A 26,735-nucleotide genomic window follows, 5' to 3' on the forward strand; every position below is an offset into this window, starting at 1 on the left:
TGCTTACAGAAAATCCTTCCTAACAGTGTGAAATCTCCATTATTGATGGCAATATAATTTTTATCCACAAGCTGTAGTGATAGCTGAGCCCACAACAAGGCATTGCTTTGACTGGGATGGGGAGAAGATCCTGTCACAAAGCAAGAGGAATGTTAAAATTTGCAGAGCCTGGATGCGCGGAAACACTGACATGAAAACCATCTCTTCTACACACGTGGCTGCAGCCTAGGCAAGACAAAATTGCATTGATTTCCAACAAAAAAAGTATTCATTGTCAGGAAAGCAAACACTGCGAGGGAAGATCTCAATGACAGCACATCTTTCCAGACCTCAGGTACCACTGCTCTTGCCTGATGGCCAGAAGCACTGCTGGAGAAGCTGCAGTCAGCCACCTCTCATCTTTAAACATCCCAGAGGAGAGACAGAGAATGCAGACCTATTAAAAAAAATGTTTTTCAACTTAAAAGATAAGATGTGAATCCAGCATTACTTTTGGCCCATATTATCCACTCTCCAGTTTCCCCGAATTAAAATATATATGTATGGTCTATTTTTCTGCTGTCCATTGGGAAAGTATTTATTCACATTTAATTCAAGAATCAAGTATTTTCTCTCTTGCTTTTCATATCAAATTCAGGTCAGCCCACACTACAACCAACCATGACATCTTCACAGCTGGAAGGTGATCACTGCTGAGGACACTACAGCTATTCTGATTCTTCTAACATCTGTCTGCTGCAGGCTCCATGGGAGCACTAATGAAGGTCTCACCAGGATCATACTGTGAACTTCCAGTATCTTTGCTCAAGGACAGCAAATCAGGCTTTTGTATTTAGGGCTGCAGGTACACATATAGTTCCACTAACAAGGATGAACGCTTTGGACAGTGCTGTTAGTGACTCCTTTTCTTAAACAGTTCAGTTTTTGTTCTCCTGACTACCTAGCAGCACAGAGCATGCATTTTCCAAGTTCCAGTTGGTTTCTGACTATCTTCTTCCTACATTACGGTTATCTGCTGTGAAAGACTCCTGGTCCCCTCTGATACTCTTCTCCATGCCAGATTTCAAAGGGATGCAATGCAGTATTTTGATGAGTCTTTAAGAACAGCTTTCAGTAAGTCAGGATCTTGTTTAAGTTTTACCAGCATCATTTCCTTCTTACCCCAAACTAAGCTGCCACCCATCTTACTCATACAAGGACAGCATTTCAAGTTGCCAGTAAGCCTGAAGTTGCACAAAGTCCATAATTAATACTTAAGCATACATATTAAAGACCAAGTCCTAGCCCACACACTCCAAAGCAAACATCATCTGCTACAATTTGCTTTCAGTAAGTAGATAGGTCCATTTAGATAAAGTGCAGTGTCTAATATAATAGCCCACGTACCCCTGGGGGCAGTTGGTACCACTGAAAGTCTTCTGAAGCAGCCGGTAACACCTATGGCAGAGCTATACCAGAAGTGCTTTAAAGAGACCAAATGTGCTCTGTTCTCATTGAAGTAAAAAAAAAAAAAAAGTCAAAGGGAAGAGAAAAACAAAAAGAAAATCACCACCAAGCACCACAAAACCAACACCCATCAAAAACCAGTACTCTGAGATGGTCATCTGTAAAGACACCTAGAAAATCAACTGAACAAATCAACTGCCAGACCCAGTTGTTACGTATTTTCTTCCACTTAAGATGTATTTGAAATTAAATAATTAGGCAAGTCAACTCCTTTGCATTGCTTTTGCCCAAATTTGTCCTTCAGGTTATGGCAACAAAACAGTGCAATACTAAAAAGAAGAAAAATAAAGCAATAATCTTTTTATCATCCTTCACATGATGCTTGTTGTGGAAGTCTGCAACCATGCAAAAAGAGTATTTACCTATAGCTAAAGTAGTAAGTTTAATTTGGACACAGTACACATGAAATATTATAGACATAAGACTGAAAGCAAAAAAAATAATCCACAAAATACTTTGATTTTTAGTAAAGCTGGTAAAGAAAAAATTGTGATCTATTAATTATTTGTTTTAAAATATTATACAAGAAGGAGAACAGCAATTAATTTGCACTTTTGTGCAGCTCTGTAGTTTTACATACATTTATTTCAAGGAAATGAATTGTGCCAAGTAGAAATTACAGTCACAATGCCAAACGCATCACTCTAAGCAAAAAACTCCTCCCTTCTCCCTGAATACTTCATCTTGAATATTTTTTAGCACAGAACTATTAAAAAAAAAATATATATATATTTTTCAAGCATTTTTTTTCTATATTAACAACAGCAGTTGGTTCAAGGCTGCTTTTCCTCCTCCCAGAGGTATGTAGCAAACAGAGCTCCCACAGACACTGCTCCATGATCAGCCTTCTTTAACGTAACAGACTTGGGGCAAGAATATAGAGTTCTTCACAGCTCTCCTCCAGATCCAGCTTCTGGGCTCTCCTCCTGGTCAGCCAGCTGATGTCATATTAGCAGCTTTTCTCCTCCCAACACCTTAATTAGGTAAGATTAGTCCATTCACAATGAGGCAGGTCCAGATAGTGGGTTTCACTGCAATTTGGAGAATTATTTTTCTCCATACAACTATGCTTTCTTTGCATATATAAGCAATGAACTTCAATGTGTAATCATCAATTAATAAGTATCAGGTTGTCATCACTCTGTCTGCAAAGAAAAAAATTAACAATTTTTCATTCAGCAAGAAATGCAATAGGAAGTATTTACCCCTACAAAACCAAGCTGAGCTATGATCCTTGTGTTCTGTGCTCTCCAATTTCAGCATAAAGCTCCAGCACCCGCACAGGGACAATCAAGCAGGAACAGCTTCAGTAGTAAAAGCTCTGGATTTGCACTCCAGCTGCCAGGCTTGTACCCTCAATACTCCGCAGTGCATTACAGTAAAATATATGTTCAAGCAGACAAAAATCTCTAATCCTGCACAATGACTTATGTGAAACCTGAAGCTGTACCTGGCTGGAGTTCTTATTAACTAGTTGGCTTTCAAGCGTTCACAGCAACTGCTGGGGTACCTGCCCATCATCATCACACATGCTCCTTTTTGGCTATGAGGTTTCCCTCTGCCAGAGTACATCCAAAGTATAAAGCTGCATTTTACAAAAGCTTCAGCACATAAGTACACAAGTATCCTACTGCTAAAACAGGATTTGTTACACCATCTGGGATTGAACAAGTGTTCACATTCAGCTCTGTCCTTTCTCCCATAGCCTCACTTCCTTGCACAGTGGTCACAACCATTCTGTGCACAAGCAGGAATTCTCCTGGACTGCCTAGGGACAGTGACAAGACGCTTCCACTCTCAATGAGGGATTCAGAGGTGTGTTAGGTTTCCTTGGAAACAGAATTCAAAGAATAAGACTTCCACACCAGCACCAGGTGAGACATTCACCTCTCAACAACTCTAACTTGAATAGGACCACTGCTAAGACCTCCAAAGGCTGAGTTTGGTGGCGAACAGACATTTACAAGTGTGTTTCCAGTATTCTGACAGATAGTATGGAATGAGTTTTCCTCACAGACACAGCACAACTTCAGGATAAGTACAGGACCTTGGCTGAATCACATTCTCTTGCTTTCTGCTATTACTCCCAGCCTAGGGGAAAAGCTTTTTTAGAAACAGAAGACTTGAAAAACCCTAAGAAGCAGAGACTTAGTTTGCTCTTGACTCCTTGACAGTTCCATGTTATACCCTGCTGTCCTCCCATCAGCTTCTACCAGTTTCTGCATGGTAGTTTTGATATGAGCAAAGCACTTAAAACATGCTTTTAAGCTCAGAATTACCACTGCTGCACCATCAGTAGACTAAAGATCTAACACCTAGTAAAACACAAGAGAAACAACAGATTCCAATGTTCCATGGGCTGAATTCTGGATGCTCCAGCATTTGTGAAACTTTGCTGCAAGAAATTGAGTGGTGTATTTAATGTTTTTATTAGAAGTACAGCCTACTGACCTCCTACAGCAGCAGATGAATGGCATGGAAGTACTTTCTTTTCTGTAAGCAACACTGCCATGGTCTTTTAGAAATTCATGTAGATCTGTTACTGGAAACCCACTTTGTTGGTATTTCTGAAAGAGAAAATACTCTATTTAAAACATGTGAGAAGTTACTGGCCATGAAGCGTTCTAAATTTTCCTCTAGAGTGAAGGGCCTTGAAGTGGATGTTCAGTATTGCCATGCTGCAGAAATGCTCCGCAAAACAGCAGTTCATCACACTGAAGTGGCTCACCCATTGACCCACACAAGGTGTTCGGAGGGAAGAGTAACAGTAAAATGTTTTGCAGATCAGACCATCCAATAAACTCAGATGCACAGACAGGTGAGTTATATTTTGAGCTCTTGCTCAGTCTGGAAGTTGTGGTTCGTGTCAGAACAGCCTTGTTCTGCTGGCCTCTTTATCTAACACTGAGACAAGAAAGGGACAAGAGCTGAAGAGGATGATCTGCGTTGCCTTCCCACCAGTTATTGCAGCTACCAGGAGCACAAAGGAGAGACAGCACTGGAGGACAAGAACAAAAGGTAATTACTAAAGACTTCATTTCACTTTCAGACAGTTTATACTGGAAATGGAGGCTGCAATTTTAAATTGAACAAGAAGTAGTGGGTCTTTTGGAAGACATTTCCTTTTAACCACAGATTTCCAAGCAGTGCATTAAGCAAGCCATTAAGCAAATGAATTTAGAGTTATCTGCTTGGCCCCTGCCACAGTCCTGTCAATGGGGTATTCTCCAAGATGCCAGCAAGCCCTTCCTGACCTCAGCTTCTAGTGCCATGAGAAGAAGCGCTCACTCCAAACAAGAATTATTCAGCTCTTTCCACTCATCCTTTAACTTGTGTTTCCATAAGCTGTTACATTTTGAAGCCAGGTGAAGCAGCAGAAAATACTGGGACACACACCAAGGATGATTTTCCGAGCCAATTATTGCTTAGTCATTTGGATGACTACCCAGTCATCCTCCCAATTTCATCACAGACTAAACTACAAGATTTTAATAGTCTCACCAGTCATCATAACTAATCCTAGATTGTATGGTGTTGAGTGACTAAGAAGAATGAATACAAAACTGATTAGAAGTGTAATGGGAAAGAAAAATGTTTTACCTTTATGGTGTCGTAGGAGTCAGTAATAAGAGCAATAAAGAGGCTGAGGATCATGTATATAAACAGACTAATGAAGGAATACAGATATAACCGGCTGAACACCCACACCAATGTGCTCTTCTGCTGGATCTGAGCAAATGTTGCAAACATATCATCACCGTTGACCAACGAAAACAAACATTCAGCCACTGTGTTCAGATCTTCAAACTAGAAAATAAGTATAAATTATTAATAGAATGTGAAGGTCAAACATCCAGATTAAATGGAAAGTGAAAGGTGTTATAAAAACAAAAGTAATTTTGTTCAGGGTTTTACTCATAGCAGAAGAAAATAGTCAACCTAGCCAATCAAATGCTACCACATTTCCTTTCCTGTACATTCAGGCCAAAACATACACATCAGTAACAGAACCACACAGAAATATAGTCTTGGCTAAGCATTACACATTTACATTAGAAATATTAAGATTTATTTTAAAACAATAAACTCATCAGTTACTGGCTGTTTCACCTGTTGAGCATCACCACTACAGAAAGTTTGTTACCAAATTTTAAGCTGGTTTAAACCTGCAGAAAAATATCATTCTGTTTGCCAAAACGTGTAGATAAAGTGATTTCACAGAATATATACAGTAAATCAGCAGCGTTATGCTAGGAACAGAATCCACATCCTCTGGTTACCCAGCTCTGCAGCACTACTGGAGTAGGAGTAATAAATCAATATTGTATTAAGAAGTTAGAGATAGCATGTAGCCTTCTGACCTCAAATGATCTAAACCACATTTGTCTGGTGAGAACATCATTTATCTGTCATTCAGAAAACCCTGAGCTGTAGGTAAAAGCTACTAAGCACATCCTGGACAAAATCATGGTTTAATTTCAAGGACATCCTCTTAAATTCTTAATTCCATTTCCCCAAGCAGGAACATGCTCTGAGGCTAAACACTATTCAGCAACCAGGTGAGTCCACTTCTCACCATCACTTTGTGCCTTCAAATAACTGGATTTGTTAACTATACTTTACTCAACAATATTAATTAATGCACAATATTTTAATGTAGTTATTATCAACAAAGCAACAGTACTACACTCACTTTAATTTTGGTACTATATTGAAAACAAGATTTCAAGAGGCATATGTTTGTAAGAACCTAGTGTCGCACATAAACAGCAGGTCTGGCCTTACCTGTGGCTTATTTTTTAATTAATCTTTTTATGTATTTTTAGAGCCATTCTAAGACTCAGCAGCACATTCTCTGAGAAGAAGAGGTCCATAGCATGGGTAATTCTTGAGTAACCCACAGGTTTTGATTCATAGGCAGAGAAAAAACCGCTAAGGATTGCTACACTTACAAGCCCCTGGATTGACATAACACAAAATCCAGGGTTACCACTCCCTCTCTCTGTCCACAGAAGAAAAAAGTATTTGTATGTTTTTGAGCCAAGGTCTTCAGTTTTGGAGCACAGGGACCCTTCTCCTGCAGACCTGCACAGCAGAGAAAGCTCTTCCCGTTCCCTTCCAGGGATGCTCACACTGCAGAGCGCCCAGCTGGGCTCTGCGCGGTGCCACATCGCCTTCCAGCGGGGACCGGCTGGAATAGGAAACCCCACAGCTACAGCTGCCTGCCTGCCTGCCTTCACAGGGCTCTGGGAGATTTAGCAACAGGTAACACCTTCACAGGTAAGAAAATTATTGACTGCACTTTCTTTTGCTCAGATAATTAACGTACTTGCTGCAGGGAAGCTACAACAGTAATTATGCTGTGCCTGTTATAAACAATTACGCCTCTAGTATGACCAAGGATCCCACAGATTGCCATGGAGAAATGTATTGTCATCAATTTAAAATACGCACAGACTGAACAACTACATTTCTCAGAGCAGAGAACTGCATTGAGAGTTCCGGGAGTGCAAAAAGCTGAAGCAAGCACTGCAGCCTGTGTCTCTGTTACTGTATATGCTGTGTGTAACCAGAAATAGAGAATGAAAAGTCATACGTTCATTACTGATTAGAGGACATCTAGAATTTATCACAACAGGAATGTGCCTTTTTTAAAACTGTCACAGAAGAGCATCTGCCAAGAAATAACAAGCAAGTCTTGCAGATTTTTTTTGCATGTGTTTTGGAATATATAAAGCCTTATTGCTGTATCCAGGTCTCAGATAAGATGAAACACCAGGCACATATTTTGATACCAACCTTAAAAAAAACACCAAACCAAAAACAGAACACAAACAAACCCAAACAAACAAAAAAAACCCACAAAAACAAACAAAACCAACACACTAACAACAAAAACAACAACACACAACACAGAACACAAAGGAAGCAAAGTAAACAAGAGAAGCATTCATCCACTCCTTTAGGAGTCAAGATTTAGGAACTGAAGCTACATGACACAGAGAAGATTTGGAAAAACAAAGTCCGAGTCAAGGAGATTCCTCAAAATGTTAACGGAGAGCTGGTGCCTCTTTAACCCAACTGAGCTGGGATTGCCAGAAGAGGGCGAAAGAGATACAGACCAATTTACCTAAAGTCCCCAGCCTGGGTAAACCTTGAGTTCAAGCACACAGTGAAAGCAAGAACACGGTTTATTTTGTTAAATTGAGTAGGTGACAGGAGGTACACATGGAAGAAGAACTCCTGTGTTCTTCAAGTTAAAGCTTTTAAACAACAACATGAATTTAAGACTTATTTCTGCTGTTACAACACAGTGTTATACACTGTTCTGCTGTGTTATACACACAGTCATTCACACATCATTAAACCAGGAAAGGAGTACATACCTTTTCATGATAAGGTCCCAGGACAATCCAACCACAGAAAGTATAGCCAAGATAAATCATCCCAGCACAACAACAAAACCTTAGCACTTTGGGCAATGATGCCTGCATAGTTAAAATGAGCACCTACATGTCAGGGTGGAAGAAAGGAGAATGGGAAAAAGCCACAAGTTAGGGAGACCTCAGTAAGAGTGATAACTATATATTTTAATTGTTGAATATTTTATTCCAGCCTTACATTGTAGGTTTGAAAATATCCCAGGTATCTGATGACTCCAACCCAGACAAACAAAGTTGATGTTCCGAGTAAAATGCTGCAGACATCATAACTTGTGAGGTTCTGAGGGATCCAAACAGAGCAGGTGGTCAAATTACAAAGCAGTAGGTATGTCAGCTTGACAGCTATTCAAGTTTCAGCAGTTGAAACAAAGAAAGCAGGGCCGTTCAACACTGAAAGGATGTTGCTACATAACAAAAATCAGACCAAAGTGAACTGCAGTTATTTACCAAAATCACTCAAATGCAATAGTGCTGCAAATGAAAGCACATCTACACTGATATTATTGTAGCTTTGCATGAATAACTAAAGCCTTTAGCTTGGTTATGACACAGTTTTAAACTTTTTGGTTTTAATAAAAATGTTAATATATGCTATTGTTAGGCAAACAAGCTCTCATTCACTATTTAGGAAAACATGACCCATCAATTTAAATGAAAAGTGAGCCTCAGGACTACAGCCCTTTCTGTACTACATGCATTTAGATCTCTGAACAGGTTGGCAGCTATTCAGGGCTTGAACACCATTTTTTGCTACCAGTGAGGTTTATAACCAATTATACTTGCATTTTATTTTAGAAGGCTAGAACTGTTTGAGGTAAGCATGAGATACCCATCTAGCTCAAGATCTCCTACCCTCATCTGCCATTTTGCCATACAGCAGGAGGTTCTCAAGTGCTTCCTTTGAAGGCCACTCTGGGCATCTGCCCTTTGAGCCTTAGTACATATAAAACATAAGCAGCACACTACCTACCATGGTTTTCCCAGAATACAAAGCTTTGTGAACACATTAATTGCTCTATTGTGAGAAAACAAAACAACAGCAACAACAACAACACAACACCCAAAAAATCACACACACCACAACAAAAAGAAACACACACACACAAACCCCACAAACAAAACAGAAAAAGCAAACAAAAAAAAAAAAAACCCTGAAGAGCTGCCAGTTGGACAAAACACCTTGATTTCAGTAAGTCTAGACTGGGAGGTCAAGGTCTCAAGTTGGGCTTTTTTCTGTTTGTTTTTGTTTGTTTGTGGGGCTTGGTTTTGTTTTGTTAGAAACTGTCTACCCACAGTTACTATACCAGGAATTAGGGGACTTATCACTGTGAAAATAAGATGTTTAAATAGCTTACATGGTCTAACTGAATGACTTTGAGGAAAAGGGACCAAAACCAGCTATCAGTCAGGCTAGCACTAGGAAATGAAGGAAAAAGCACTAGCAAAAGTAAATAAGATTACTAGTGACTATGATAGCTCACTTTCATTTGTCCCCAAGTTAAAACACATGACACTTGGTTGTAACAAGATTAGTATTTTATCTGAGGTATTAAATTCTCACCTTGGCTTTTATTTCCATTTTTAGGATTGACCCAATGATTGTCATCACATCACTGATAATTACCAGGACATACCATCCATTTATGAACTCCAGGCGGTCAGCATGACAGACATGACGCTTATATTTCTCCAAGAAGAAGTTCACAAATCTCTATTGATAAGCATGTAGATGTTTAGTTACAGGTCACCTTAGATGAAAAATACGTACAGATGCCTTGGTAGTATAGCAACACTCAAGTTTCACATAACCGCTTTCCCTATAGTAGTTGCTGGAATAATAGCTTAAAACTCATTCTCAATTGCAACAGAAAGAGTAAAAAATAAGATTGGTTTAGGCCAGTGAAAACCAACTTTTCACAGAACATCTGACTTCATAACCAACTCCTGTTAGCCTAACCATGGCTTGCTGCCCCTTTCTTAGCCCCCTCCACAAAAGTTTCTATCCACCTCCAACAGAGCAAGGCCACTCAACTAAAGGAGTGAAAAAGAGAATTAGTAACTCAAATACAACTATAAGGGAAGTGCTCTCATTTCCAGTAGACCTGATAATATCACTTCCCACACTCAACACCGCCTATCTGCTTTCACTTGCTCTTTTTGCTCATGAATAAATGCTAATGTCCCTATTCCTGACAGCAGTTTGGCAATGTCTTTGCTGAATTGTGTCCTCTTCACGCTTGTCTTGTTTACAAGCTACAGAAAGGATATATTGAACAAGATAAACAAGTATCTGTGCTTTCATACCCTACCTATCCTGAACTCTTCTCCCAACTCCTATAAGCCACATACTTGCAAAGTCTGTATCAATTAACAGTTATACACTGGTACATCTCAGGGCACAGCTTGTGTTCCAACATCGGTATTTGGATCAGAAGAACTGAGTCTGCATATATGAAGCTCTGCAAGAAGCTCTGCAAGCAGCTTGAGATGAAGTGGGAGAGGGTTAGTCTCAGTCTGCAGAGGAGGATGAGCAGGGAAGGTGACAGCAGATGGCGATCAGGGATTGCGGAGGGAGAAGGAGAGAATAACTGAAAAGGGGTGGATCCAGCCCCAGAAAGACCCAAAATCCCAACCAGAGTTAGACTACATGCCATGCTTTACATTTTCTCCAGTTAGAGCTGGCTTTGAGGCATGTTCACTAAAGCATTAATTTATGAGAGGACTTCTATGGGAATTCTACTCTAAAGCCAGGGAAGGAAGAATTCGTGTTGCAATGTGCAGGATGTGTTGGCTGTTAGCAGCACAAAGACTCAGAAGGTTTTTTTCACATAAAATCCTGGACAAAAAGTAAGTCCTGGACAAAAAATTAAGTCTCCCTTTGCCCTTGAAATACGAAATACTTTGTATTACAGCACTACATAAACAGAAGTAAAAATCCATTCAGCTAGAAACTGTTCAGACACACCTACACATCCTTTCTAGAGACAGAGATACAGTAAGAGAGCAACATCCTGCAACAGATATACTACCAATATTCCAAAACACATCACTTGACAAGACTAGCTGTAAACAAGACAGACAAAATAATAATTGAGGTTATGAGCACTGTACTTACTTTTTGTAGTCTCAAGGCAAGAACAATGGATCGTGTACAGAGGATGAGAGAAGCGAAGCAACTCAAAATGACAAATCCATCAAAGACTAGAATATACTGAGTGTTTTTCTGGAGAACTGTAAAGAATCAAAGAAAGGAAGTAGAGTTAGTTTTTTCACATCTCTCTGAGCACCAATTGTTACAAAATGTCACATATTTTGCACTTAAACACTCTCACCCCATAAACAGATGGGGTATAAGAAGTATTCTTTCTGCCACCACAGAGACTGGGCCACAAGAGTGAAAGGCATGTTCAAGTTCTTCAAAATAAAACCAAGGATGGATTAATATAAGCATCCCCTTTTTGTACTAAGTTCATCAGTTCATCTGTACTCCAGTGTTAGAATTACACAGAGTAAGAAATGTAGACTTTGGTCCATACCAACATTATTAAATTGAAACAAAACAAGAAATCCCACCTCTTAGTCCATGACCTGCAATCAGAAATTTATTTGACTTTCTATACTGTATTCTTTTCATCCACAGCTTTACAAGCCTTCATGTGAACCCAAATCAGACATTTTCCTTGGCTTACTCATATCAACTAATGAACAGGACGGGGAATGTCTTGCTAGACAGATTGTTATAGAGCAGGGGAAGTGACAGGAGGAGATGTGCTATTATGCAAACACACATGCACCAGACTTACCAGAGCCAAATACGTGCCAGTCTTTACATTCTTGAATATCAGTGTCACTATCAAAATAAATTTTGATTTTTCCACTGTGGGCTCTGTTATTGAAAGTTATCTGGAAATACAAGAGTAGACCAGAAGTGAGGTTAATAAAGTTTCATTCCATAAAAACAATAACAAAAAAAACCCAAACTACAAAACAAAACAAAAAAAAAACCCCAAACTTGATAAGTGCTTTGACATAATATGCATTAATATTTGTTCATCAGGTAAGCTTTGAGAAAGATATCACCATGAGTGTTCATACAGACACAATTAAAGGATGTGTCACATATAGCACAAAAAGCAGTATTCCAAGAAGCCAAACTTCAAGTTTAACCTTTAGAAGAATAATGATGACTTATCATCTTCTCAGGCTGTGAAGTTACCAGCTGGAATATGATAAAATAATATTGTCCCATGGCAACACCATTTCAGCAACCTTTGGGAAGGAGGGCTAAGGGCAAAGACATGCTCAACTGGTTTTTCCTTGCAGCTGAAGTATAAGGATGATGACTGCCCCTTCAGCTTAAGATCTTGTTATAATATACAGTGTTGGAAGTGCCATACCCCATATCCACTTACAGTATTTTGAAATGCATAGCAGTCGGGCAATTCACGGGCATGGATTGTCTGTAGGGCAATGCCTTTTAGCTTGAAGGAGATCTCAACCTGTATAAGTCTGAATGTTTAAAAAAGTGTATAAATATATCACAGAATCACAGAATGTCAGGGATTGGAAGGGACCTCGAAAGCCCATCCAGTCCAATCCCCCTGCTGGAGCAGAAACGCCCAGATGAGGTTACATAGGAAGGCGCCCAGGTGGGTTTTAAATGTCTCCAGAGAAGGAGACTCCACAACCCCCCTGGGCAGCCTGGGCCAGTGTCTGTCACCCTCACTGTAGAAGTTTCTTTTCAAATTTAAATGGAACCTCCTGTGTTCCAATTTATACCCACAGCCCCTTGTCTTATCATTGGTTGTCACTGAGAAGAGCCTGGCTCCATCCTCATGACACTCACCCTTTACATATTTGTAAACATTAATGAGGTGTATGTAAATACGCACAAACACATACACAAAGCAAGGAAGCCACACAACTCAGAATCCACTATGTTCATACGGAAAGACAAAGTTAAAAATTTAAAAAAAATCCTCACCATCACTTTACCTGTAAAATTCAAGATTGAAAAAAGAGGAGTTCAGCTTCAGTTCAGCCCTCTTACCAGCTAGCTCCTGTGGCTTTAAAAAGATACATTCTGGAAGGAGAAAAGAAAAAGCTGTAACCTTAAAAAGTTCACATAGAAAGCAGCATAAAACTGAGATAACCATGTTGAATGGCAAGTCCTAATCAGGCAAAATGTTAATTTTGAGCAAACCTATCCATAGAGAGCCCCAGCTGGTGGGATCAGAAGCAGGTTCATGCAGTAAATTTTGAGAAGCTAACAGCAAGGACTCATCCCCGAGAGGTAGTAATGACACCCACCCACCGAAGGTACAGACAGACCAGCATCCAGAATTCTGTCTTTGAGCTTTCTGCATGGAGGGGGGGAACAGACACACAGAAAAACCCAAACCAAACACACACACAACCCACTAACGACAGCAGTTGAAAAGAGCTTCCTATAGTGTACACGGCCACTGTTTCTAAGCAGGTAAAAAACAAGAGGGGAATAGACAAAAGGCATGTTTGTGTTACTATGATTGCCATGCAAAAAGCCATTGGTATTAAACTTTACTGAGTTTACATTGGAACGTAAGTACTCCACAACAAGACATTTTTAGTACAACAATACTATACCTGTTTCAGTAGAAACATCTATGTTCAGTGTATCATTGGAAGGAGGCATCGTGCCTTTCCTGTACTGTTGTTTACAGATTTTTAAACCTGATCCTTCATGTTCATAACCAAGCGTCCCCAGGGATATGTTCTTTAATTGCTTGTACTAGTTTAAAAACAAAACAGAAGTTACAGAGATAGTAGTCTCTTTTGCATTAGGCAGTAACTTGCCATCTCAAAGTTATGTGTATCAATATAGCTTTTTACCTTTAAAAAAACCCAATCTTTACTTTCACATAAAGTCTGTAAATTGAGAGTGGATAGCTTATGGGAAGTAAAGAGGGCTGCTGGCCACTAATTAGTAGTGATTGGCATCCTGATGACATGGTGACTGGGAGCCCAGTACCTACTGGGCTGCCTGCAAACGATGATCTGTGTGCCAGGCAGCAAGCCAGCAGACAGCTCTTAATTAGATTCCTGGCAGGGACTTCAATGCAGTATTGCTACTAACCACACACAGTCCTGGGGTATCTTATGCATTTATCTCATGAAGGTGTTAGTTTTCACACCACTTGAAACTTGATTGCTTTATGTACAATCCAAGTCACAGTTCTTATCAAGCCCACCCCAAGAGTAAAACCAAAGCTGCTCCCTGTGTGACTACAGAAGAGGGAGGCCACGTATTCACCACATAACCAGCAACTGTGGAACATACAGAGAGCTTGGGCAGCCTCCAAAAGTAATTTAACGTGCCTGCTTCACACAGAGGGAACTGAAAACATGCCTGTGAGGAAGGCAGTTTCTTTTTCACATACTCTAAATACAGCAGAACCACCTTCTTCATATGTTAAGACATGCTTGAAAAAAAAGGACTAGAAGTTGAAGTGAATAAAGCTAAGCCAAGTCAAACATCGTCCACACACAGATCAGCCCATAGCATCACCAGTGAACTCCATTAAAGGCCAGTCCTCTCCTGACTTGCCTTCCACACATCCTCAGTATCTGCTGGAAACAAGAAACCTCCTCTGATCCTCAGAGTCACAGCTTCCAGCCCCGCACAAGGAGCCAAACCCCAGGGCACAGCTCTCCCTCTGGTTCTTGACTCCTCAACAGCTGAGGAGATCAATGACTAACCATGAACACAGTCATCTGCCAGCCCAGTTTGGCACCAGCTAACACTGTTCAAGAGAAGCCAGACGGACCCCTGGCCTTTCGAGGAAGAATGCATAAGCATTTAGTAATTAATTAGTTTTTATCATCACCTCACCAAGTGCAAGAGCTCAGGCCAGGCCTCCGTACCCTGTCACAACATTATCTCAAAGTAAACTAAGGAAGCCAAGTCTGACTAAGGCAGGTCAAGTGAGTGGAAACAGTAGTTAGTCACAACTCCACATCCTTCTGAGGGCATCTCCAGATCACTGCATCCAACAGCCACTGCTCTGGACACGTGTGCTCTCAGGCTCTGCCCTCCTGACAGTGGAGCATGTGGCTCTGGGTTACTCACATGCCACTTTCAAACAACACTACAAAACAATAAAAGACAAAACCCCTATTTCCACATTTCTAAGCAGCCTCAGACAGAGTAGCCAGCGGAATATCCCAGTCCTCCAGGCTCCACCGCAGGCATGGTACAAGCATAACAACTCCACACAGCTTCTTTGTGATAGAAGCTTCCAAACTGAACCCAGGAAAGGAGTGAGGAAAAGCTGTGTACTCTTCCAAGTGGAAAGGATGTTCATTTATTTTTCTTTCAGAGTGTGAAAATATCACAGTGGCATATTATACAAAGCCTAAAATTCCATTTTTACAACTTCAGTTTTGCTGTTCACTATCACCATCTTCTGTAATATCATACGCTTCTGCTTGCCCCACCTGTTCAAACCCCCAACCACACACTTCAAAGTAAAACTCAAAACACCAAAACCTATGGCTTCTAGCTGCCCATCTCAAAACCAAAAAGCATTGTTTTTAGCTTAGTAGCCAGCTAGCTTGTCTCCTCCTAGAAGGCATCTTTTAAAAAAATAATTTAAAACACCCACCCCAAAAAAGGAAACACTGGTGTCAATGTCTGCTTGGAGACACACTTTTTTTTAAGTATCACACATGATAAAAAAGCCTCAGTAACACCACAGAACACTAAAGAATCCAGATTACACAAGTTTAAATCTCCTTAAAGGATATGTCTACAGTTATACATAGACATTTTATGAAGTGACCTTTTTCTGATGCCTGTATCACACATTGGCTCATTCTTGAGGATATAAAGCTATTATTGCTCTACTGTCTTCTATCTGGACTTCACCTCAGCCTTAGTGCCTACAAAAGAAGGAAAGTGAGACAAAGCAAGCAAGCAAGAGAAAAAAAAGCACAGTTTATGGAAGAAATAGGGGTGATATTGAGAGGAAATGAAAGACGGTTTAAAGCCACTTTCCATTCATCCCATGTGAACAGTTTCTGGGCTTATCATCATCCTCAAACACAAGAGATGTTTCATTTTCCAGACACACACTCATTCGTCTCATGACTTCTAAATGTATTAATATTAAACGCAAAAATATTTACTGAATTTTCATCCTAGATTTATTCACTTTCCTCCCACAATTGTAAAGGCACTGTTCTTTAAAATACCATTCCTAACCAGGGCAAGTGGCTCTACATTCCTGGAAGTACCCTATTCCCCATTTTGAGGCCTCTGGCACTCACTACAAAGCTGTGATTCAGCATAGCTCTAAGCACAAATTTTTTGAATACCATGCATAGGTATATTCAGGCCCATAGCTCTTCAACATAAGACCTAAACAAAAATTCCAGTTCATACAAAATGACTGATTTTCAAACTTTCTGCATTTCAGTACTATGCACTGAATACAATTTTGGTTTAGATTTCTCCACAAGAGACAAAAATGCAGACACCTACACTCAAAATTCAGGATATGCCACATATGCTGATTTGCTGAAATATCAAAACTGAAATCCAAGAATGGCAACAGCAAACCAGAACCTTAGCTTTGGCTTTAGTACTGTCCATTATAAAAACACACACTTACCTGATTAATAACATAAAAAATGCTATCATAAGCATCCTGCTGTGTATATATACTGCAGCTGTAGTCATCTTCATCAGCTCCAGTATAGCCTTTCAGGAATAGGTGTTTAAAAGCAATAGTGTTTTCCTCTTTGAATGAGACCACCAACTGGTTACTCAAACCAAAAAAGATAAGCTGGAAAAAAAATTTTAAAAAAGATCAAAATTGCATTTTAGAAAGAGCTTTGAATTATAATAAATACAAAACAAAGGTGCCTGTTGCTATAAAATAGGAGAAAAAAAAAACCACAAAACAAAACCCTGTTAACTAATGCCATAAGACCACTAAAGTCAAGTTTGCTGTACATAGGGTAAGAGAAGCAGAAATCAAAGTCTTCTGCCAATTCTAAAACTTACAGTGAAGCAACTACACAGCCAGCTAGGTCACTGCCACCTTTCACACATCCAGGACAACTACTCTAACTGGAATTTGCCAAAATTTTTGTTGAGGATAGATATGGCAGAAGATCTAACCTACAAATACAGCCTGCTAGCCCAGAAATACCCTGCTTTGCTATGGAACTAATTCCTGCACCTTCTTCCTACCTCTGGCATGGCACAGGATTAGAGCAAAACTGTGTGGGACCCCACAGCAACAAACGCCATCACCTGCCTGACCCAGGTGCTGGTTAAGGAGGCTGTAATAATAATTGGCAGACAGCAGAGTTACTACTCAGGATATGTGTTGCCCTACCATATGGATGCTCCCATTCCTACCACCACCAAGGAAAACATAAATGGAGCACAGAAGCTGAAAAATCAAGCAATGAGACTTTCTTTGTAGGCATAGTAGCAGGAAGATATCCCAAGCCCTAAAGAGCTAACTCTGCACCCTAGGTTTAAACTGCTTACTAACAGCAAATGTGAAAATGTTTCATTAATGCATGGAGTTTCCAAGCCCTACAAGAAACTGGCAGAAGCAGAGAAGTAGTAAGAGTGAAAAACTGCAAGCAAAAGAACTGTGAACTTAGAAATCCCCCAAAGCAAACAGACTAGCTCCACTAACATCCAAGTTCCTTCATGCAAAACAATAGAAACTGGAAAGCACATCTGTTTTTTTCCCCCTTCACTGGACTATGCCATCTTCTGTCCTAGAGAGTAATTGCTTAGATCTGGGCCAGGCTAAAAGAATAGATGCAGCAGGACTATTTAGTGTAAGGCTGTTTGGTTGTACAGCAGTCACAGCCAGGACAGAGAAACGGTGATGTCAGCTTGGACAGGTATATACAGTCTTCAGATTCAGAACTGAATCCTCAAACCAAGTTCTAAATAAATTATATCTTCATCTGACTGCGACAAAAAAAACACAAACCACTGAGTGCTACAAATAAATCTGCAGCACTCCAGTTAGTATTGCAAAAAAAAAATCAGGGATCTTCCAGTTGCAATACAGAGAAACAAAACATAGTTGGGAGGGTTTCCTCAGGGGACTCCCTAGGGAATTTCAGCATGGCATTGGATTAAAACTCCCCATATGGGACCAAAGCCTCTTCTGCTCTTCAGTCAGGCACAGGCACCCCAGCTGCTGCCCCAGACCACAGCAGCCGCTGGTGTCACAACTAACAGGCTGGCACCTGGCAGAAGCAGCTAAAAGGAGGCTTAACTTATCCTAAGTTGTCCTGCAAGGGTGTTCCCCTCGCTCTGAAGTAGATACCTGTTGAACTTGTCCATTTACTAGTAGCTCACGTTTTGAGACCTCCTTGCAGAGCAGCAATGTATTTTCCTTCAGAAACTCTATTTTCTTGCTGACTGTCTGGCATCTGAGCAAGATTTGGGATTGGCAAGAAAAATCTTAAGCAGCAACCCAAAAAATCTTGCAGCCTTTGAAAGCCAAGCAGCAGAGCACTCATTCTGCTCATGCAGGTTAGTGAGAGACTAGAAGAGCAGACAGAAAATCTACATGTTCCGTAACTCCTCCAGGAGTTTAAGTGAGTATGTTAGGCTAGATGGAAAGTACTGCACCTCTTCAGAGCCGTGTAAAGCTGCATTTTGTCTCATTACTCACACACTAAGGTTACTGCCTGTCTTTGAAGAGAGTGCAATAACCCACATCTGAGGTGCAGCTGCCAGAGAAGCAGAATAGGAAAACCTGTCCCCTTACTCACACTGCCCACCCCCTGCTCCCCCGCACCGTAACACACACCCTGCTCCCAGCAGCTCCCGCATTCCGGGTCACCATGTGCCAGCACAAGTGTAAATAGCCCATTTCAGCCAGCCGCACCCAGACAGACGGACCACAGCTGCAGCACAGGCCAGACCTGGTGCCAGCAGGACCAGCGAGCCCGTCCCATCTCTCCAGTGGGGAGATGAAGGGCAAGAGTGGTCAATAAAACACAGGGACATACACACACCGGGATTACACTTAGTTCTAGCAGGCAAGACAAACACAAACATGGAATCCTGCAACTCAGCATGTTTTTAGGAGTTGTAGATTTAGCTGTGTCAGATGTCAGAATCCTGCATTCAAAACTCCAGATAAATAATTTCTACCTATACATGTGTCTCATTTTACTTCCCTCGACCTCCAGGCACCATTTCTTACTGGACCGTAAATTAACCAACTGCACTGTGATACAGTACAGCTTAAAAACTGCTTTCTTCTTTGGTTCCATTTCTCTAGGTACGTGACTGTTTGAAAGGCATCATTTGGTGACAGATACAAGGGGCACATTTGATTCTGCAGCCTCATCATCCTGAGAGACTGTAGCATTTTCACACTGAATATGTACATTTCAAGTTCCTGACTAGATTTCAAGAAATACCACTTTTGAAACAGTTCAGTGAAACTATGACCTACAAACATAACAGGAGGCAGAACACAGAGCAGCACGGGGACATCAAGCCTGAAGATAATGTCACCTTAAAAACAGCAAAATACCTGGTCAAATATTGCCCCAAAATCTCCAGGAGGCTTTTCTAATTTAGTTTGTTATTCTTCCTCTTCGACACACCTTTCATAGTATTTTTTCCTTCTGGACTGAAGCAGGAAGTTCAAGTCAGTAACAAATATCCAGGGATGGCAATGGCCCAAACCACAGACCTGCTTCTCCTGCACATCATTGCTACACCTTCTAAGAGTAAAAACATAGTTAGGATTACCTGAGTAGTAACCATAAGTATCTTCAAAATCTGCAAAGCCAGTTTCCATGGAATTTGACGTCTTGCTCTGTATTTTTCACATGGGTTCATGAAGTAAAACTTCAAATCTTCTTTCAGAGCTGCCTCTTTTAGATCTAAATCTGACTGAGCCATCATATTTCTGCTGTAAATAACAGGTTAATTAGAAACCAACAGAATGCTTTGGCAGACAATTTCCTCATATTGCAGTTTTGCCTCAGATCACCACATGACATGAAAGGTCTGTAACAGTTTTCTGTTTGTTTTACAGCAAAATGCAAGAAACATTTCCCTATGATAACATCATTAAAAATCATTCAACCACATTAGATCACCAAAATACAACATTTACACAACTAATCCTCAGGAAATAGGCATTAAATAAGAGTATTTGTAATAGTAACAGCGAGTCGACATTTATCTCTTTCTTAAAATTAAATATTTGAAATAAACAGAGGCCACTGTTAACACATTTCTCAGAAAAACCCGTATTCTACCACCAGAAAAAGGTGTCTTAAAGACAAAACAATCAAAGCAGGCTTCACAGCATGCTTCTGCTGTGAACATGCAGCTTTAAGGGCTAAACTCATGGGCATTCATTTATTTAAATACCTGGGCATGTAAAAATCAGAGGAACAAGCACAGAGAACTGTTGTTGTAGGTGTCCTAAATCACTAAGTTTCTCCCTCTCAGCTAAACAGGACATTGAAAAACATTCCCCTTCTCCTCATCTTTTTAACCCTGTTTTCCAATACCTTAATTATCAGAATCTTCCTACTTCACAAAAAGATCAGAACCAAACTTATAATTTTTCCTCCCTCCATGTATCAAGGTAGAGCAATCATATCTGAAAACGGCTACATAAGGTGATTATCAGTCCCATTTACCATCCAGAAAATTACTCCCCATGTTCTGAATTTTACAAAGGACAACATTTTTTTCTCTCAAGATCAAAACCAAAAGCATCATTTCCGAGTTTTCAGATGTGTTCTTAGTTATGTTGTTCTCACCTGCCTGAAGTGTATAGGTATTTAAGCCCAGACTGTAGACAACAAAGCACATTCGATTTGCTAGAACTAGCTCTCTCATAAGAAGAGAAATGAGAATTAAAAAACACAGTAAAGTCAACACTGTGATGTTTCCTCATAAGAGGAACTGAAAAAAAAACAAACAACTTTTTTTAACATTAAAAGCTCAAAGGTTATCTTTATTACACAACTTTAAATCAATCATTCATGAAGATGATGCGAGGTAGGCTGATTTTGGTTTTGAGACAGGAGAAACACTGGAAGGTTTTTCAGAAAAATAAACTGTGAAGTACATGCCTCTTTAAATTTATAATAAAAACATACTGGACAAGTTTTAATAAAGTTTAAGATATAAAAACCTTGAAAAATTTAAACACAGCTGACAGAAAAGCATATCACAATTATAGCTGTGAGTATTGTCTAAGGAAACAGGTACGTACGTACTTCAATCCTGCACTGAGACCCAAAGACGTCGCTGCTCCTGCACCAGCTTCTCTTGAAGGGGCAGCAGCATTTGCGTGAGTACACAATGAACAAACACAAAACCCAGACTGAGAGTCATAGGAGTAGGTGGAAAAGAAAGAGGAAACAGAGCAGGTTTAAGCTGCATCTGGTCAAGACTTAGCACATGAAAGTATGACATGAGAACCACCCCAAGACTTCAGCAAAATCCTCGCGTAAGTTTCCAGTAAAAGCACATTTGAAGCCGCAGATCTTAAAAATCAAACAGTAAACCTTATAAGAAACACTATTTCCTTTGATATTCAAATACATACCATGGAAGACACAGTGGTTTTCTCCAGAGTTATCTTTCACACCCATACAGCTATTCTAAAAACCTGGTGATGACTAATAACAATACTTTCACTTATACAGCCCTCACTTAACTCCGCTGGCTAGGGATTACTTTCACTGATGCCCTTAGCTGGAGAAACTGTGAGGAGGAAATTCAGCCAAGGAAAGCAAAATACTTTTTCAGCTTAGGAGGAAGAGATTCAAGCCTGTATCACTGTTGGGCTTTGTCTTCCAATAAAGAACAGTCATTCCCTGGTGTAATATCAAAGAAATAATTCATTTGGCAATAGGTGAAATACAACATTGTTTTCTATTCCATTAATTTACAGAATAGATTCAAGGTAACATCCAAATAAACGGCACTAAATCTGCAGAACTAGAACCTTCAGCTGAAGCATTAGAAAAGACTGAGTGATTAATAGTGACTTGCCTCATTTAAAGCAACTTATCTAGTTCTCCCAAATGTTTATTAGCCCAATAATCTGAAAATAAACCAAACGAAGCACCTAGCTCTAAACAGAGTAACAGAACAATTCCATTCAGACACAGCAGTGTAATTAACACCACTTAGTAAGTTTCAATGGCACGTTTTGTAAAGTACTGATACAAGCAACTTTTTTGTGAATGAAGACTAACTCCACCATGCATGTTTAAACGCATATCTAAGTGTCGTTAAGTGTTGTGCATCACGAAGAATAGTTGCTACTAATTAAATGCTAAAAGCTGCATTAGGATAACCACCATTGCAATGCTGTATCCGGTAGGACAATCTGTTTGGATATTGGTTTGTAGTGAGGCACTTTAAAGCTCAGAACTCTATTCAACGAAGAGGTTTCAACAGCAATGACTACAATTTACAGCTACCTACTTATTAAATAAGCATTTAATACGTAGCTCTTCACCACTATCAGAGATCTGTACCAGGAACATTTATCTACTGGAACTCTACACCTTAAAGAGATATTAACAGGATTGATGGGGAGGGGAGAGAGAATAAGAAAAGCAAAAAAAACAAGACCCACAAAAAGCCCACACACTGAGTTGGTTTCTACATATCAGACTGGGCAACCCCAGCTCCACTTTAATGATCTTTTCCTAAATTTACAGCTCGCTCAGAGGAGCGCATGGCCTAGCACTTCTCAAGAAAGCAAGCACCAAGAAACTGAGGAAGTAAAACTCCTTTCTCACAGCTGTCAACGTTACCAGTCTCTAAGTTACCGCAGGAGCAGTAATAGCCCCGCTGCCAGAGCAAGGGGCACACAGAACACCGCAGCAACAGGAGAATGGGGCCGTTCTGTAGCTGCTGGACAGCAGGACAACGCGAACCCCGAGAGGCAGAGCGGAGAGGACCTACCTGGTGCAGCAAATTTAGAACACGAGTTTGAGCAACACCTGGGTAAAGGCTAACCTGGTGGCCGAGCACTGCGGGGCGGGGGAAGGGCTCCTCTCCAGAAGCCGCCCACCCCCGTTCTGGTGCGGCAGGCACTCCCGTTATCGCGGTCCCACACGGCCGCCGTGCCCCAAGCCGGGGCTGGGGCCCGACCCGCGCCCCGGGGCGCTTTGCTCCTTCCCGCTACCGCAGGAGCGCCCTTATCTCCCGTCCCCTCCCCGCCGCGCCGGGCGGCGTGACCCGGGCGGGCAGCGCCGCGCCCGGCCCCGTCCCGCTCACCCGCTGGCGGCCGCCCGTCCGCCGGGCAGGTACTTGAGAGAGATCTCCATGGGACCGCGGAGCTCCGGCAGCCCTCGGCGGCCGCTGTCCGGGCAAGGCGGCGCGGAGCTCCGGCAGCCCTCGGCGGCGGCCGGGGGGAGCCGACGCCGCGACCCGAGCGGCCCAAGCCGCGCAGCCCCGTCCCACCAGCTACCCCGCGTCCTGCCCTGCCGGCCGCACCGCCTTTATGGGCCCGGGCGGAGGAGGGCGCCCCGCCGCACACGTGCCCTGCGGCCGCCCGGCAGCGGGTGGTGTCGCTCCCTTCACCCCCCCTGCCTCCTGGCAGCAGCCAGCGGTGCCCAGGCTGGTGTTCAGGCTCGGTAGTTGCTGTTGTAGGTGAGGAGACAACGTGCAGAGCAGACTCTCGGGTTCGATTAGCTACTACAGAGCTGGTCCTTTTGCAGCTGAAAAGGTACTTAGTTCCTCAGAGGATGTGGTTTCATGTGGTTACTCCAAACGTGGGTGTTCAAAACAGAATATAGACTTTTAGGAGTCTTCCTTGCAGCAACGGTGAGCTCTCTGCGTGCCCCCTCGGTAGGGATGGGCAGTGTAGGACTCTGACATAACACTCTCAGATGATGCCATGTTTCGTTACACACTATTTATGTGAGAAGATGGAACAAAAGCCCAGACAAACATCCATGTGCAGTTACTCAAAATTAGCTTCAATAGCTTTGTGTCAGCTCATGCATGACCGGTTTCTCAAGGCTTTCTCTGAAGCATCTGGTATTAGCCATGGCCTCAGGCAGGATGATGCCCCTGACAGAAGCAATCACAGGCACCTGTTTTTCCCCCATCTGCCAGAGCTAAATTATGCCTTTACACATTTTTATTGGAAAGGTGCGAGCATATCTGGATTTGATTTCTTCCTCTGGCACACTGTTTAGTTGAGAATATGCTTCTATTCAACATGGAAACTGGTACTTAGAAACAAGTATGGCCCCCACCTCCCTCTTCCTCTCTGTGTAACTTCATTCTGTTAAGAGATCTGAGCTCTGCGCTCTGCTGAAACAATAAGTTCTCACTACCTGGGCATATGCAAAGCATTGGCATTGAAATGAGCCTTGATATGAAACCAGCTGTTACTCAAGTTTAGCACTGTGCAACTTATTTTCACGAGGAAATATTGACTATCGATATTTTTCAGGCAATTCTTTTCAGAGCCCAGAATCAGACCAAAGGAACTCTCTTACCCCTCCATGCCTTCTTGGACAGCACTGGAAGTCCTGTGTTCCTTAGAATGGCATTTTTAAGTATGATGAGTTTATCGGATGCTTTATCTGCTTCTTTGCTCTCTCCACTTATATTTTACAGTTCTATCTGTGCCTGCTTGATTGTATCACCATAAAGATACTGATGTCTCCAGGATGCAGCATTGCTAGCATTGCTGATGTTGAGATCACTTGAGATCACTGATACTGTTGAAGTCATGAGGGTTTTTTTAGACTAAGATCATTGTTACACTTGACTCTGCAAGGCCATAACCAGCACACAAAATAAGATTAAAAAGCCCCACCACACACGCAACAGCAGCAGCCACAGATCTCCTGACAGAGCTGCACTTTGATTCAAATGCAGCCAGCAGGCTAGAAAATACACAATGGACTGGCTACTTCTCACGTGAACCAGATAGCCAGGCAGATGAATGTCCCGAGCACCAGCAGATCAGATCAGAAATGTGGACAGCAAGCACTTAGATTGCCAGCAGCAATACCAAGGAGAACAATAACTGAGTGTCTTGTTTTCTTTTGAAAAACAAACAAACAAACAAACCCAGAGATATCAAATACATAATACAAGCAGCATTATTTATTTTTCCAGTCAGAGCTGGACATTTTGAGTGGGTGTAAGCCAGTAACTTGTCAGGGTACTGTTCTTCTTTCCCCCATGTAACAGCACTCTTGGCCAGAAATATGCAATTGTTACTCTGCTAACTTTATAAGCAGTTGTCCCTTCTTTTCCTCTCATCCCATCCTATCCTTTGCTAACTCAAGATAAGCCCTTCCCCCAGCTTCACACTGTGACCGTGCCCATTACTATTTGAAGGCAAGTTGCCTTTCATCAACCGTTTCCTCCCCAAGCCCATACAACTGCCAGCAATGCTAAATTAAAAGCTGTGTAGTCCAGCAGACTGTGGTTTTCACTGAATTTCTGTGTCTCAGTTGATTGACTTTCTACCTGTAGCCCAAGAACACCTCATTACTTAAAAACTCTAACAGGGATTTCACTACAAAACCAGCTTTACAGAGAAGTTTGTTCTCTAGGCAACAGAAACCAGCCTTCTGTGGAAGATTTCTCCTATTAGGAATTGGACAAATCTGTATGCAATATCTTTTCCTGCTTTGTGGTCACCCACTGTAGTTTTCCATGCCTTGTGCTCATACTGCAGGCTTCTATTAACATGATTTCTCCCTGCTTCTATAAAACTTTGTAAGAACCTGATATTTTAGAGCTCTGTCAATTTTCCTTGAAATTTTGTGCCAATTTCATAAGTTGAGAGTGATGAAGCATATGTTTTGCCCTGCTTCTGAATGAAATCAGGCTATTACTTACTTTGTAACTGTATTGGCAAACAAAATATTCCATAGCTGTTTACAAAATGCACCTGCATTTTGAGAAAATTGTTAATCTTGGCTTTCTCTTAACTCTATGAAAACTCTGTTTTAATAGAAGCTAAGAAGCCAGCTTCCCGCATTTCAGTGATCTTAAAGTGCCTGCCAACCTTGTCAGAATTCCTTGCACAAACTGTTTTACACAACAGTGATACGCACGTTACATAGTGTGTGTTGTCAAAATCTATAAGGAGTTAATTGTGTCAACAGAAAACATGGTCACTTAAATATTTGCTTTCCAAGGCAAGATTGCCTTGATTATCCTTGAAAAGCTTCAAAAGCCTTCCATCTTCGGTGACTGTTGGAACACAAGGACCTCAATACAGGAAAATTTCAGATGCTGGGAAAAATCTGCCCACACCTTGCACTTGGCTTGCCTTTGCTGAATTTGAACTTAATATTACATACAGAAGCATTTTTAGTGGAAGGTTTAATACTTGCTCATTTGTTTCTATGGCAAACTCTGAAATGCTATTAAACAGGATCAAAGTGGGAACAGGTCCTCACCAAGGCCCACAGGAACTGTCTTGACTACAGGAAATGCAAGTTCACACACTCCACACGCTCTTTCCTGCTAGAAATCGCATATTGCTATAAAAAACCCAACATATTTACTCTTTAGATGAATATTGACACACCCAATACTTACTGCAGCTGGAAGTGTTTATTGTAGCACATTTACAAAGTGTAAACATTCAGACGGAACACATTTAGTGTCCTCCACCTTGGTGCACAGCATTATGCATTGTCACACACAGCTACAGGAACGTTGCTCACAAATGCAAATTATCTAAAATATGCTTCCCTTCGGTTTTCTATTCCAGTCTCAGAGTGAAT

General features: G+C 41.2%; 1 protein-coding gene across 2 annotated transcripts; it reads right to left on the reverse strand.

The window, feature by feature from the left end:
• Positions 1-1,204: 1,204 nt before the first annotated feature.
• On the reverse strand, positions 1,205-23,424 carry MCOLN2 (mucolipin TRP cation channel 2). 2 transcript variants are annotated; one of them, XM_080349145.1, is made up of 14 exons: positions 23,248-23,424; positions 19,738-19,897; positions 16,601-16,774; positions 13,575-13,719; positions 12,945-13,032; positions 12,362-12,458; positions 11,753-11,852; positions 11,065-11,180; positions 9,511-9,660; positions 8,128-8,229; positions 7,893-8,015; positions 5,107-5,313; positions 3,958-4,073; positions 1,205-2,651 (listed from the first exon to the last, which is right to left on the reverse strand). In XM_080349145.1, exons 1-14 carry the CDS (start codon positions 23,295-23,297, stop codon positions 2,618-2,620), a joined length of 1,662 nt encoding a protein of 553 aa, XP_080205271.1. In that variant the 5' UTR covers positions 23,298-23,424; the 3' UTR covers positions 1,205-2,617. The 2 variants fall into 2 exon arrangements, with proteins under 2 accessions (XP_080205271.1, XP_080205272.1); XM_080349146.1 differs by having other exon boundaries at positions 19,738-19,900; positions 22,933-23,281.
• Positions 23,425-26,735: the final 3,311 nt, after the last annotated feature.

Source organism: Nesoenas mayeri (genome assembly GCF_963082525.1).
Source record: "Nesoenas mayeri genome assembly, chromosome: 8".
NCBI classification, from domain to species: Eukaryota; Metazoa; Chordata; class Aves; order Columbiformes; family Columbidae; genus Nesoenas; species Nesoenas mayeri.